Source organism: Amphiura filiformis, chromosome 11 (genome assembly GCF_039555335.1).
Source record: "Amphiura filiformis chromosome 11, Afil_fr2py, whole genome shotgun sequence".
In the NCBI taxonomy this organism is placed as follows: Eukaryota; Metazoa; Echinodermata; class Ophiuroidea; order Amphilepidida; family Amphiuridae; genus Amphiura; species Amphiura filiformis.
Window position 1 is genome coordinate 1354139 of NC_092638.1, and position 13086 is coordinate 1367224.

Here is a 13086-nt window from a genome sequence, read left to right on the forward strand (position 1 = left end):
GTCCACCTTTTCACAATCAGCCCCCAATAAACCATGGCTACGCCTCCGGCCGGCCGTAATAAAGCCAATTGTTATTTATATTGGTGCATATTTTTTACACTATTTCTAAGAGAGGTGTTCTAGGTTTTGGATATACAATGTGATGAAACCCCATAAAAGTTGTGTGATATCGGACTGAAAGTAAACTTATTTATAATGATTAATTGCTGCATGACACAAACTTGCATGTGTTGCCGTGCCATTTTCCCAAAGGATTTTTCCAAAGTAGTTGGGAGAAAGGGCAAGAGAGGCACGCGTATAGGTCAGCATTCCACAACGGGCAAGATTTCCGAAGGGGGAGTTTCCTCCTTCTAACCATGGCCAGGGAGGGGAATGGCTCCTTTTCTTCTTCTCCCTCCTCTCTTTCTCTCCCCTCCCTTTTTCTCTCCTTCTTCTCTTTCTCTTTTTGCTTCCTTTTACCTCTTTTTTGAAAATTATAGGGGGACAATATCCTTCATAAAACACAAAAGTGCGAATATTTTCAAACACCTAAATAAGCTAAAAATTTAGGACATGTTACAAAACTATATTTTCTAGCATTTCAGAGAATACTATAAATATTGGCCGGTTATTTTTTACACAGTGACGTTAACTAGGCAATGTCCTATAACATACACTAAAACACCAAAGTGTGAATATTTCCAAACACCTATTATTTTTCACACAGTGACGTTAAGGTGGCACACAGGATCACTCAAAGTGGGAAATTTTAGACATTGTTTTGTATTGCATCTTTAAAAGTAAATGACTATACGTACATAAACGTACATTTTCAGAAAGGAAATGATGCAAGGAATCCAACTAGCATAGTTTTGAATTTTTTCTTCGTTTTGAAAATATACCTTAAAATATCCCAAATTTTGGTCAAAATTTAAAAAAAGTCAAATTTTGATCCTTTTTGACCCATATTTTTAAAACGAAGGAAAAATTCAAAAATTTAAGAAAACACTTTCTAGATTTGTGTCTTTAGAACACAAATATGCAATTTTCACCAATTTTGATATTTAAGGTAAGTTGTTAATGGCGGACCGAAAACAAATTGGCATGGAAAATCAATTTTTGCGCTTTTCTCAAAAACTGCTCATTTTGCTAGTTGGATTCCTTGTGTCATTACCTTTCTGAAAATGTATACTTTTATGTACTTATCATTACTTTTAAAGATACAATACAAAACAATGTCTAAAATTTCCCACTTAGAGTGATCCTGTGTGCTCCCTTAACTAGGCAATATCCTATACTTCTAACATACAATATTTGTAGACGTCACGCGTCAATGGTTAGAGCACTGCGTATTGTGTATAGGAAAACGGACAGTAACTGCAGTATGTCAACTATCTACTGCTGATAGCATACTACTTCATCAACTATCTAGGCCTACTGCTGATAGCATGTACTTCATCAACTATCTACTGCTGATGGCACACTACTTCATCAACTAAACGGTTCCAAAAAAGTAAGTCCCCCTATTATTGGTATAATCCAAAAACGGATTGATAAATTCTCTTGTTTTAAAGTTTGGAACATATACTGATTAGTTATGCATCAAGTGAACGGGGTTTTGTTGTTATATTTTATCATCTTCACTGAGAAATACCGCCATTTATAAAAGTTTCGGCCAAAAAAAGTTGCACATATGACACAGGCTTTTTATGCATCACGTTTGGTTTCAAACCTTTTTCACTTAAAGCAAATAAATAAAAAGGAATGTTTTTATATTTCCTTTTTGTTTTTATCAAAGCAACTTGATGTTCAGGAATTAATTTTTACACATTTCAAACGTATTTTATGGTTTTAGTGAGAAATCATAGAGCCGTTTACGAAATTGTATACATAAACAAATGTTGCACTTTTCTAAATTGACTCTTTGTATGCATTAACATGCGTAAATTTAAAATTTTACATTCTAATTAAATTTATTAGGAAGGAACAACTGTAACTTCAATGATAAATCTTGTGTTCATCGATTAATTTAACCAATGAACCAACAGATTTTTGGTTAAATCATTTATGCTGGATCCTATAATAAATATTGTAATGATGTGAATGAATATTGATTGTCCAATTATGACGTCACACTGCGTCTCATAATAAGCACCTGCTTGCGGCAGATCGATATCGGTTTGAAAATAAAAAATCACACATTTTAATAATTATAAGTTAATCTATATTGTATGAAAAACGATCGTAGAAAATAATCAATTCCATAATTGATTTTGAATTTTATCATCCTACTTATTAGTAATTAAACGTGTATAGTAGAGATTTGTACTAAAATATGAATATCACTAATTGTGAATAGAAAATGTTATATTCTACCGAGAAAAGATGTGATAATTGAATCGAGTTTCTATGTGTTATAAAGCAGACGATTATATGTTGGTAAATTGATGAAAATACAACAATGGCGTTGGCGCCAAAAGATCTCTGGCTAATTGTATTAGTTGTTAGTTTGACATCAAAGCAGCCGTCGTTTGTATATTGTGGTAAGTGGTTGGATATGTTTATCATAAAATTGTTTACTATTTAAAAGAGAGTTTATTTTTTATGAGCATTTCTCTTAATCATGAATGAATATTATACTACTTTTATTTTCCTGGCATTAGTCATGAAGGGGAATGTTGCGATGGTGTGTTCCTTCTGTGTGCATATGGCTCTATATGCGTATGAAGACGCATGAAAACTGCGTTTTTGAAATAACTGAAAACGTTTTTGGGCTTTCGCAATCATTATGATGAAGTTTTAAAAAATCAAAGAAACTGAAATAATGTTGATATTAAATAAACGTTTACAATACTTGATTTTAAATTATATTTACAGCTCCAGTTGATGTTCCAACAAACCCTGGGGTCATATCTCCTGACGTAGCTCAAGTAATTGGTGCAGGTGCTACGCAAGTCGGCTTATCATCAGCTGATGAAGCGCCACCAGCAGCTGCCGAAACGTCTACAGGTAATGTTTAGGGACCAACATAATGAATTGGGGTTTTGATACCAAAATGGTGTAGATAATTAACTGACATCAGCGCATTCTTGATCAAACTATACAATATCAAGCTGAAAAACAAAACCCCTTTCCCCTCGTCAATTTACTTCTCCAAAATCCAAATCCTTCGTAATACTATGTTTAAATAAGGTGATTGTTTGTGGATACACAACATTAGAAAAATAAAATATAAAAGTTACAATGAATAAAATCGAGCACTCATTATATTAGAATACATTGCGGGAATGGAGCCGACACTGGATATGTTCACTTTAAGGATGTTTAAGGTGGATCACACAAAGTGGGAAATGTTAGACATTTTAATGTTAGACTTGTTTCTAAGTTTGTGTCTTTCGAACATAAATATTCAATTTTCATCGTTTTGGAAGTTTAGGGTATAAGTTGTTATGATGGACGAAAGAAACTGCCACGGAAAATCAAATTCGGCGCTTTTCTCAAAAACTGCCCATTTTTGCACAAATCTGCAGGGCTAGCTGGATTCCCTGCATCATTACTTTCTGAAAATGTAAACTTAATGTACATATAATTATTACTTTTAAAGATACAATGTCTACACTGTCCCATTTAGAGTGATCCTACGTTTCCTCTTAATTGTCCAACATTTTATAATGAACTTTGACATGATTATTATGCCAAAGGGCATATAATTTTTGAAGCTCTCCATCCCATTTCAAGAATCACATTTTCCTTTAATTCATCACAGACAAGCAGCCACCTGTCGACCAATCCGCATCGGTAGCAGCATCTAATACCAAGAAGGAGTATGAGCCAACCTTTCCTTATTTCCAAAGGTTTAACTTTGCCAGTTTCAAGTTTCCTCCTCTGACTCCGTTTCGTGTCTCTTCCTCAAATGGTATACAAGTCAAAAAAGGAAACAAAAAAGGTAAATGTAAGGCTAAAACAAGGTTTGTGTCATGTATGTGCATTGTTCCTGATCTTGATCAGATTTGTAACATTTTTGTAAAAAAATTTAGGCAACATATTCTTCAGAGTTCAAATCAGTGGAAAATTAGGTTATATATATAAAACAGAATTTAAAGAATATCCAATATTAGCAATAAACAAAACTAAGGAAACAAAGTCAAGCTGCTCTCAAAATGAAATGTCCGCGTCCTACAGGAAGGAAGTTTTTTCTTGGCGTAATGATGATTTGATTTTTACTAATAATATCCAAGATGATTATAGTTAATATAATATCTAGAGTGCTGTGCACCAACACTACTGCTGTCTACTTACTGCTACTGCTGCTGCTGCAGCTACTGCTACTTCTACTACTACTACTACTACTACTATTACTACTACTACTACCACTACTACTACTACTTAGAACCATTTAGAACCATTTGAATAGATTGAATAAGTTAAGCTAAATACACTGAGCAAAATAGTTTTTGTTTGAAGGAAATCGGACATGGTTGTCAAGATATACATGTTTTTAGTTTCTTTGTATTCTATTGTTTTTGCCAATATATTGATGAAGTTAATGAGGAAAATTGGCATAATGTGCTCATGAATATTCATGTTTGCCAATATTATACCAATATCTTATGAATAAACCTTCATAGGGCCTACTACTTTTATTTTATATGATTTTGACATGAAACTTTGCCAATGTGTTTCTATGGCCTAAAACATTAACATGTGATTTTCCCTTACATCTAATTTGCATATTTGCATAATTAATTAGCATTATACTTAAAGCTAATTAATTATGCAAATATGCAAATTAGATGGGCGGGAAAATCACATGTTAAAGGTTTAGGTCATAGAGACACATTGGCAAAGTTTCAGGTCAAAATTCTTAAAGGTAAAAGTAGTATGAAGGTTTATTCATAAAATATTGGGAAAATATTGGCAAAAATTAATATTAATGAGCACATTTTGCCAATTTTCCTTATTAACTTCATCAATATATTGGCAAAAACAATAGAATACAAAGAATCTTTCAACAGCAATATCTCAGAAACCGTTTGTCCGATTTGGCTCAAATTTTGGAATTAAGATTATTTTGCATATCTCTCTGCAACAAGTCTATTTTAATCTCAATCAGAGCAACTTGATTTTGCCTTTCGTACCACCTTAAATATAGACGGAATAAATAGTATTTGTTATTAAATGTTTAAAATAACATTCTATTTATTCCGTTGGAAAACACAAATAATAAATAATGATCGAAATGCCTGCTCTTAATTTACACGGAATAAATTGCATTTGTATAAATAAATAGCGTTAATGCTATATGATCATTATACTAGGCCACTAGGCCTTACCCTCTATTGTCTAATTTATAGGAAAAATCAATTGTATTTTAGTATATGCCCTAATGATAATAAATGCTATTTATTCCGTTGAAACAAACACAAATATGAAGATCACATTAAATAGGTCACTTACTGTTATATGCCTAGGCATATGATACTTAGGCTCACGGACTTCAATAAAATATCCGGGTAAAATATGCAATACGCTCATGCATCGGGGCGTCCACTGCATCAACACGAAGGGGTATTACATGTAGGCCCTATGGTACAAACACGCAGCTTGTTGTTGAGTACAAGCATGACAAGTCAGCAACTCTACCATGCATGCATGTCTAACGTGTTACGGTGAAAATGTGTTTCTCCACAGCTCAAGCAATGAGTGCACGTACACACATGCTGTTGTGTTGAGTGCATGGCTGTGTAGTACAACTTCAAGCATACCTCCCGAGCCAACGTTCAAGAGTGCAATGCTGTGAATTGAGCTCTACATGTACGGTCTATGTCATGTATGCTGCCGTACGTGTTTTCCGGGCGTGTTTTACACAGGCATGACAAGCAGTGCGAGTACACACATGCTGCCTGCTGTTGAGTGCAGAGCCCGGTGCAGAGCTGTTCAAGCATACCCGAGCCTACGTTCGCTACACAAAAGTTCGCGATTTTCTCGTCTGTATAAACAAGCCCACCTGGAACAAATAGGTCCGTCTAAAACAAATAGATCCGTAACCACTTCTTTCTTAACCTTCTTCCCCCCAAAACTATCCTAGCCCCTCTTTTTGCTGGTCATAAAATCCCCCAAAAGAAATCCCCTTTCTCACCCCTCCGGGGCGGGTGTTAATTTAAGCTTGTTTGCTATTTTTATTTTGGTCGGACGCTATATATATTAGTCCCTTAATAGGCCCGTCCTATGGAGCTTCAACACGTAAAAATCACCAATACGGGCTTATTAAGGGACTAATATAAGTGTGTTGGATATCGTCAAGCTTTATACTAGTCCCTTAATAGGCGTCCTATGGAGCTTCAACACGTAAAAATCACCAATACGGGCTTATTAAGGGACTAATATAGGCTATAAGTGTTGGATATCGTGAGCTTTATATTAGTCCCTTAATAGGCCCGTCCTATGGAGTTTCAACACGTAAAAATCACCAATACGGGCTTATTAAGGGACTAATAGCCTAGGATAGCGTCTGACCATAATAAAAATAATACAATAGCAAACAAGTTTATATTAATACCGTGTCCCGGAGGGACGAGAAAAGGGGATTTCTTTTGGGGGATATATTTTCCAGCAAAAGAGGGGCTAGGATAGTTTTGGGGGGAAGAAGGTTAAGCAAGAAGTGGTTACGGATCTATTTGTTTCAGACGGGCCTATTTGTTCCAGGGGGACTTATTTGTTCTGACGGACGTAGGCCTATTTAAATTGGAAGTGGACCGGGGAAGTGGACAAGCCTACAAGAAATCAAATGTCATTTCATAATTAATTATTACGGTCCTATGGAATACGGAATAAATGCTATGTTCATGGGATAAAAAATGTGTAATCGTTCTATTTATTCCGTTTGAAATTGAAAGGTCTGAGCTTAGAAGTAGGCCTAATTATGATAATTATGTCCTTATTAATTCTACGGAATAAATGCTATACTTATAGGACAAATTATAATTTTTATATAATCATGCTATTTATTCCGTTTGAATTGGAAAGGGCTAAGCCTGCAAGAATTATATATAGGCCTATATATATTTTTTTTTATAAACAATTATGCTCATTATTATTTCCTGATATATCTACGGAATAAATGCTATCATGTTCATATGGCAAACATGTGTAATCATGCTATTTATTCCGTTTGAATTGGAAATGGCTAAACCTACAAGGAATTATAAAAATAATTAATTTCTAATAAAGTCTACGGAATAAATGCCATACTTTTAGGACAAACATAATTTCCATGTATTAAATCATGCTATTTATTCCGTCTAAATTGGAAAAGACTAAACATATGAGAATTATTATATATAATTTTTTAAATATTGGTCATTATTTCATGATGATGATATCTACGGAATAAATGCTATAATGTTCATAGGACAATCATGTATAGGCCTAATCATGCTATTTATTCCGTTTAAATTGGAAAGCGCTAGTTATTGAAAATGGTCATTATTGTTTCATATGTCAACGGAATAAATGCCATGTTCATATATTTATTAATTAAATTATTTATTAACATATTTACTTAGTTTATTTATTTAAAATATTAATTAAATAAATTAAATTTATTAAATGTATCGATTAAAATATTTATTAAATCGTTTATTTATTTATTAAAATATTTATTTATTTATTTATGAATTTATTAAAATTATTTATATATTTATTTCATTACTTCTTTATTTACGGGTATTAGATGTATTTATCAAATCTTTTATTAAATTATTAATTAATTTATTTAGCAATTTATTATTATATTAAATGAATTTAAAAAAATTCATTTAGATTCAAATCATTCATTTAGCTATTTTATTTATTATTTTTTAATTATTTATTAAATTTATTTATTTATTTAGGCCTATTATTTATTTATTTATTTATTTATTTATTTATTTATTTATTTAATTATTTATTTATTTAATCATTTATTTATTTAATTGTTTAATTATTTATTTAATCATTTATTAAATCATTTTTATTCACGCTGCGCGGTGTGCTGTGCAGGGCGCGTCGTAGCGCGACCTTGCTTTGAGTGCGCCGTACAATACGCGTATATTTTCAGTAAGCTAGGGGGTCTTTATTTTATACGGGCTTTTTAGAGGACAATGCCGACTGATATGTTATTCTGTTTGCCTGATACCCGTATTATCTTCATGAATAGATAATGTATAATCTTCTCAATCTTATTCTCATCCACAGACTCTCTATTTGGCACTAAAGGATTCACCAAACCTAAATTATCATCTTTTAAGCTTGCTAAAATCCCTGCTCCCGGAAGACCAGCCAACCTCAAACCAGTTGAATCTGTTCCCGGTGGAAATGACGCTAAACCATCACCAGGAAAACCAATATTCAATCTACCTGGAGGATATTTTCCTAATCAATCCTTCCAAGATCATATTGCTGCAGGTGAAACTGAGCAACCAATACCAGAACAAGGAACAGGTCAACCAAGTCAAGGATCAGGTCAACAAGGTCACGGGTCAGGTCAACCAGGTCAAGGATCAGATCAACCAGGTCAAGATTCAGGTAAACCAGGTCAAGGATCAGGTCAACCAGGTCACGTGTCAGGTCAACCAGGTCACGGGTCAGGTCAACCAGGTGACGGGTCAGATCAACCCAGTCAAGATTCAGGTAAACCAGGTCAAGGATCAGGTCAAGCAGGCCAAGAATCAGCTCAACCAAGTCAAGGATCAGGTCAACCAAGTCAAGGTTCAGGTGAACCCAGTCAAGACTCAGGTCAACCAAGTCAAGGATCAGGCCAACCAAGTCATGGATCAGGTCAACCCAGTCAAGATTCAAGTCAACCAAGTCAAGGTTCAGGTCAACCCACTCAAGACTCAGGTCAACCAAGTCAAGGATCAGGTCAACCCAGTCAAGGATCAGGTCAACCCAGTCATGGATCAGGTCAACCCAGTCAAGGATCAGGTCAACCCAGTCAAGATTCAGGTCAACCAAGTCAAGGATCAGGTCAACCCAGTCAAGATTCAAGTCAACCAAGTCAAGGTTCAGGTCAACCAACTCAAGACTCAGGTCAACCAAGTCAAGGATCAGGTCAACCCAGTCAAGGATCAGGTCAACCCAGTCATGGATCAGGTCAACCCAGTCATGGATCAGGTCAACCCAGTCAAGATTCAGGTCAACCAAGTCAAGGATCAGGTCAACCCAGTCAAGACTCAGGTCAACCAAGTCAAGGATCAGGTCAACCAAGTAAAGGATCAGGTCGACCAAGTCATGGATCAGTTCAACCAAGTCATGGATCAGGTCAACCAAGTCAAGGATCGGGTCAACCAAGTCAAGGATCAGGTCAACCAAGTCATGGATTAGGTCAACCCAGTCAAGGGTCAGGTCAACCAGGTCAAGGATCGGGTCAACTAAGTCATGGATCAGGTCAACCAGGTCAAGGATCAGGTCAACCAAGTCAAGGATCAGATCAACCAGATCAAGGATCAGATCAACCAGATCAAGGATCGGGTCAACCAAGTCAACCGGATCAGGGGCCAGGTCAACCAGGTTTACCAGGTCAAGGCAAACCGGTTATTCCTCCAAAAGTATATGAACCGGAAGCAGATGAAATACCTGAACAGCACATTCCTTCATTACCAGAATTTGGACAATCTGCGGGTGGTGGTCGGGGTGAGAATACTAACCACAATGTTAGACCAATTCCCAATCGTTTCCATGATAACTATATACCATTTCATCCTGAACACCATCAAAGAGGCTTTTTCTCCCATCACCCTTTTGTGCCACATCATGTTCGAAAGAATGATGTATTGTGGCTACTTCCATATATGTCACCAAGACAGCAAAAACACATTTTGCAAAATATTGAGAAGTCAAATAAAGTAGTAAATGAGCTAGGTACTGGTGAAAAAGCCAGTGCGGCTAAAAAGGCGCATGATGTTGGGGCAGCAGTAGGAGCTGGCACCGGGGCTGTGGCTGGTGCAATTAGAGGCGCCATGGAAATAGAGAAGTCTATTAATGGTGATGGGAAGCTAGGGAAGCAACCAAATGAAAATAAAATTAACGAGTCTAATATATCAGGACAATAAAAGCAAGGGAGGAGGAGCAGGGGCAGGAGGTGAAGAGGAGGAAGAACATAACCTCCTACCACAACCAAGACCAAACGATCCATTATTACCTGAAGAATTACAACCATAAGAAGCAGATATTATCCCGTCCAGGGGCGTAGCAAGAGCCTCAGGGCACATGGACAAGGAACAGTGCGGGGCCTTTTAACATATCCTTTTAAATAATCATGTTTATTCTATAACACAACAATATAATTCGTAAATTCTCTTCGATATTTTTAATTTAATTCCTAGTAATTATATTACTCTTATTATGTAACGAGACATTTACCACAATTATATACATATAATGTTAACGCCTACTACAGTGTATAATTCCCCTTTTGAATATTGAACGCAAATGGATAAATAAGTACACCCATGATTCCTATTACTTCCGACCCTAGAGATACAGGGTGATCCAAAATGAAGTAAACTCATGTTTGTGGCACTTTTGCACAAAATCTATTAGGAATCCGCTGTAAATGAAAACATCATTGAAAAGAGCAGATTCTGAAGGTCTAAATTAAGAAAAGAATTATTGTATTTCCTTGCACCAAACCCGAGTTATACTTATGTGAATAATAAATAATTTTGTAGCGGCACACGGCTTCACTTACCATGTGTATTGATTGATATAATGAAAGACAAAGATAAAAAGACTAGTTTGCGTCTGACGTCACTGGCAATCAAATTCTCTACGATCCTTGATTGGTTAATAGCGCCTACAAGGAAGGTCGATTTATCTGGTGCCGATCGGAGAAAGGGAATAGCAGTTAATGGCGAAAAATCACGTACTTTTACAAGGCAAAAAGCAACTTTTCTAGGCAATGTTGACATGGCGCGAAAGAAAGTTTCCTACTATAAATACCTAACTTTTGAGATGGTTTGTATGTTTGAAGGTGCAAAATTGACTCATATCATCACGACACTTGTAAACAAACCGTGTTCGAGTTTGATTGACAAATGACGCCAGACGCAAACTAGCCTTTTTAATCTCTGTCTTTCTTTATAGGGCGCTATATTCGAATACAAAATCCACGGTGTGGTTACCTCCTCGTATAATCACGATAATAAGCCCAATCGCCATTGCAACTTCCGGTTTTTGAGAGCACTTTTGGGACACTTTGACCTCTGACATATCGGGGAAATTGCTCTAATTATTATTCATTTATTTATTATTGTAACAATGTTATCATTAAAAATATTTAAATATATAATTAATTTATATAATAAACATGTTTTGGGGATTTGTTTTTATTCTAGTAAAACTTTTTTAATTATATTTTGTATGCACAAAAACCAATTATTCTGAATTTTCGCGATAGGTCAAAGGACAAAGTGTCAAAAAATGCAAAAACTATCCCACAATGCATTGCAAACTTCTAATGCCGATTTGGCTTATTCATAGTCTCCCGAACGGTCCAACTGAAACCTGCTTGGGAAATGTTGAGAAGGGGTTGCGTCTTGAGCTGCTGATGTTTGGGTCTATTTACAAGGCATGCCTAACTCTAGCAATGTTTACACGTGATGTAGCAGTTTGCGGGTTTCCGGACCTGAAGCTTCAGACTGACAGATCATTAGAGTCACACGATTCGAAGCTTACTTACATGTACTTTATATCAGCTGTGGAAAAGTGGAGACGAAAGAGACGGCGAACTACACTCGGACTCCTAGTTTCAAAAACTTTGTCGCCATAATGGAAGTGCCATGTTGTACTTGGCTCGTTTCTTTGTGTTCGGTGCAATATGATGAAATTGAAATAAAATTAAAAAAGAACTCTTCAGGACCGTCTTTAAGCCATAATGTAGTCCGTTAGGCATTATTAATCGAAACTACTCCTGCCAAACAACTTTATTTTGCATTTGAATATCGCGCTATACAAGTCAACACGCTACAAGTCAGCAGACTCTTTCTAGATTTTGTACAAAAGCGTCACAAACATGCGTTTACTTAATTTTGACTCACCCTGTACACAGCTGCCCAGATATATAACTTTGTGGCAATAGCGTACCAGCATAGTACCAATCTAGAGTATCTAGTTCCACTGTGTGTATGAGAAAAGAGCCGTATATGATCCACTGCTAAAACAAACTTTGATCCTGAGGAGTGAGAGTGTATGCAAACACCGCCCGCGGGAAATGCAGTGGACCAGATCACTTGTGATCAAGCCATCAGCCTGGATGGCGAAAGCTCAAGTCAGTGAGTATATTTTATTGGATCTGTCACACAAAAATCTAAAAAATCAGTACACATTAGTCCCAACTGTCTTTCTCATATAGAATACATGCCCTCGTTTCAAGTTATAAGTTTCTGTTTCTCTTTCGTTCAAGAACCAAAAAGCAGGGGATTAAAAAGAGGGACAGAACTTGTCTGTCTGCAATCATAATATCTAAAGCTGAATGTATTCTACAGCGCTGAGCGACAGCGATTGGTTTTTACCCGGTGAGGTAGAGCGCTTTTTGTTGCGTTTGGAAAAGGACCGCTACATCATTGGTCAAACGCTTTTCGCTCAGTGATAGAGTAATACATTCAATTCAAGCATAAAATAGCCTATTGTCATGATTGAGCTAAGCTTATTATGATCGGATACATATCCAGCTTTGTGTTTAAATTGAATGTAGGCAATAAGGATCGGATATCAATCCCGGGATATCAATCACGCGTGGACATGAGGCATGGGTGCTGGAAATGTAAACGTCGCAAAAATTTTGGTTTGTTTATGTGTCTGTTTGTTTGTATAAGATATAAGCGATGCATGAGGATGGAGATGATTTTATTATTAGTTTATTGTCTTCGGAAGACACACTCCTTCTCCACTCACCCATAATACCTCCTCTTACTCCTTCTCCTTAGGATCCTCCCCTCCCCAGTGTCTCCTTCTACCCTCGCTTCTCCCCCTACACTCGATATCTCCTCTCCCCCTACACACTATTCCACTCCACTCTCGATCGAGCTCTACTCCCCGTTCCTCCCTTCCCTCTTCCGATCATCTCCC

General features: G+C 36.2%; 1 protein-coding gene across 1 annotated transcript; it reads left to right on the forward strand.

Annotated features, from left to right (window-relative positions):
* Positions 1-2363: 2363 nt before the first annotated feature.
* On the forward strand, positions 2364-10070 carry LOC140164184 (uncharacterized). Its single transcript, XM_072187425.1, has 5 exons — positions 2364-2522; positions 2857-2988; positions 3746-3925; positions 8215-9090; positions 9322-10070. The coding sequence occupies exons 1-5, from the start codon at positions 2441-2443 to the stop codon at positions 10068-10070; spliced, it is 2019 nt and encodes a 672-aa protein (XP_072043526.1). The 5' UTR covers positions 2364-2440.
* The last annotated feature ends 3016 nt before the right edge of the window (positions 10071-13086 follow it).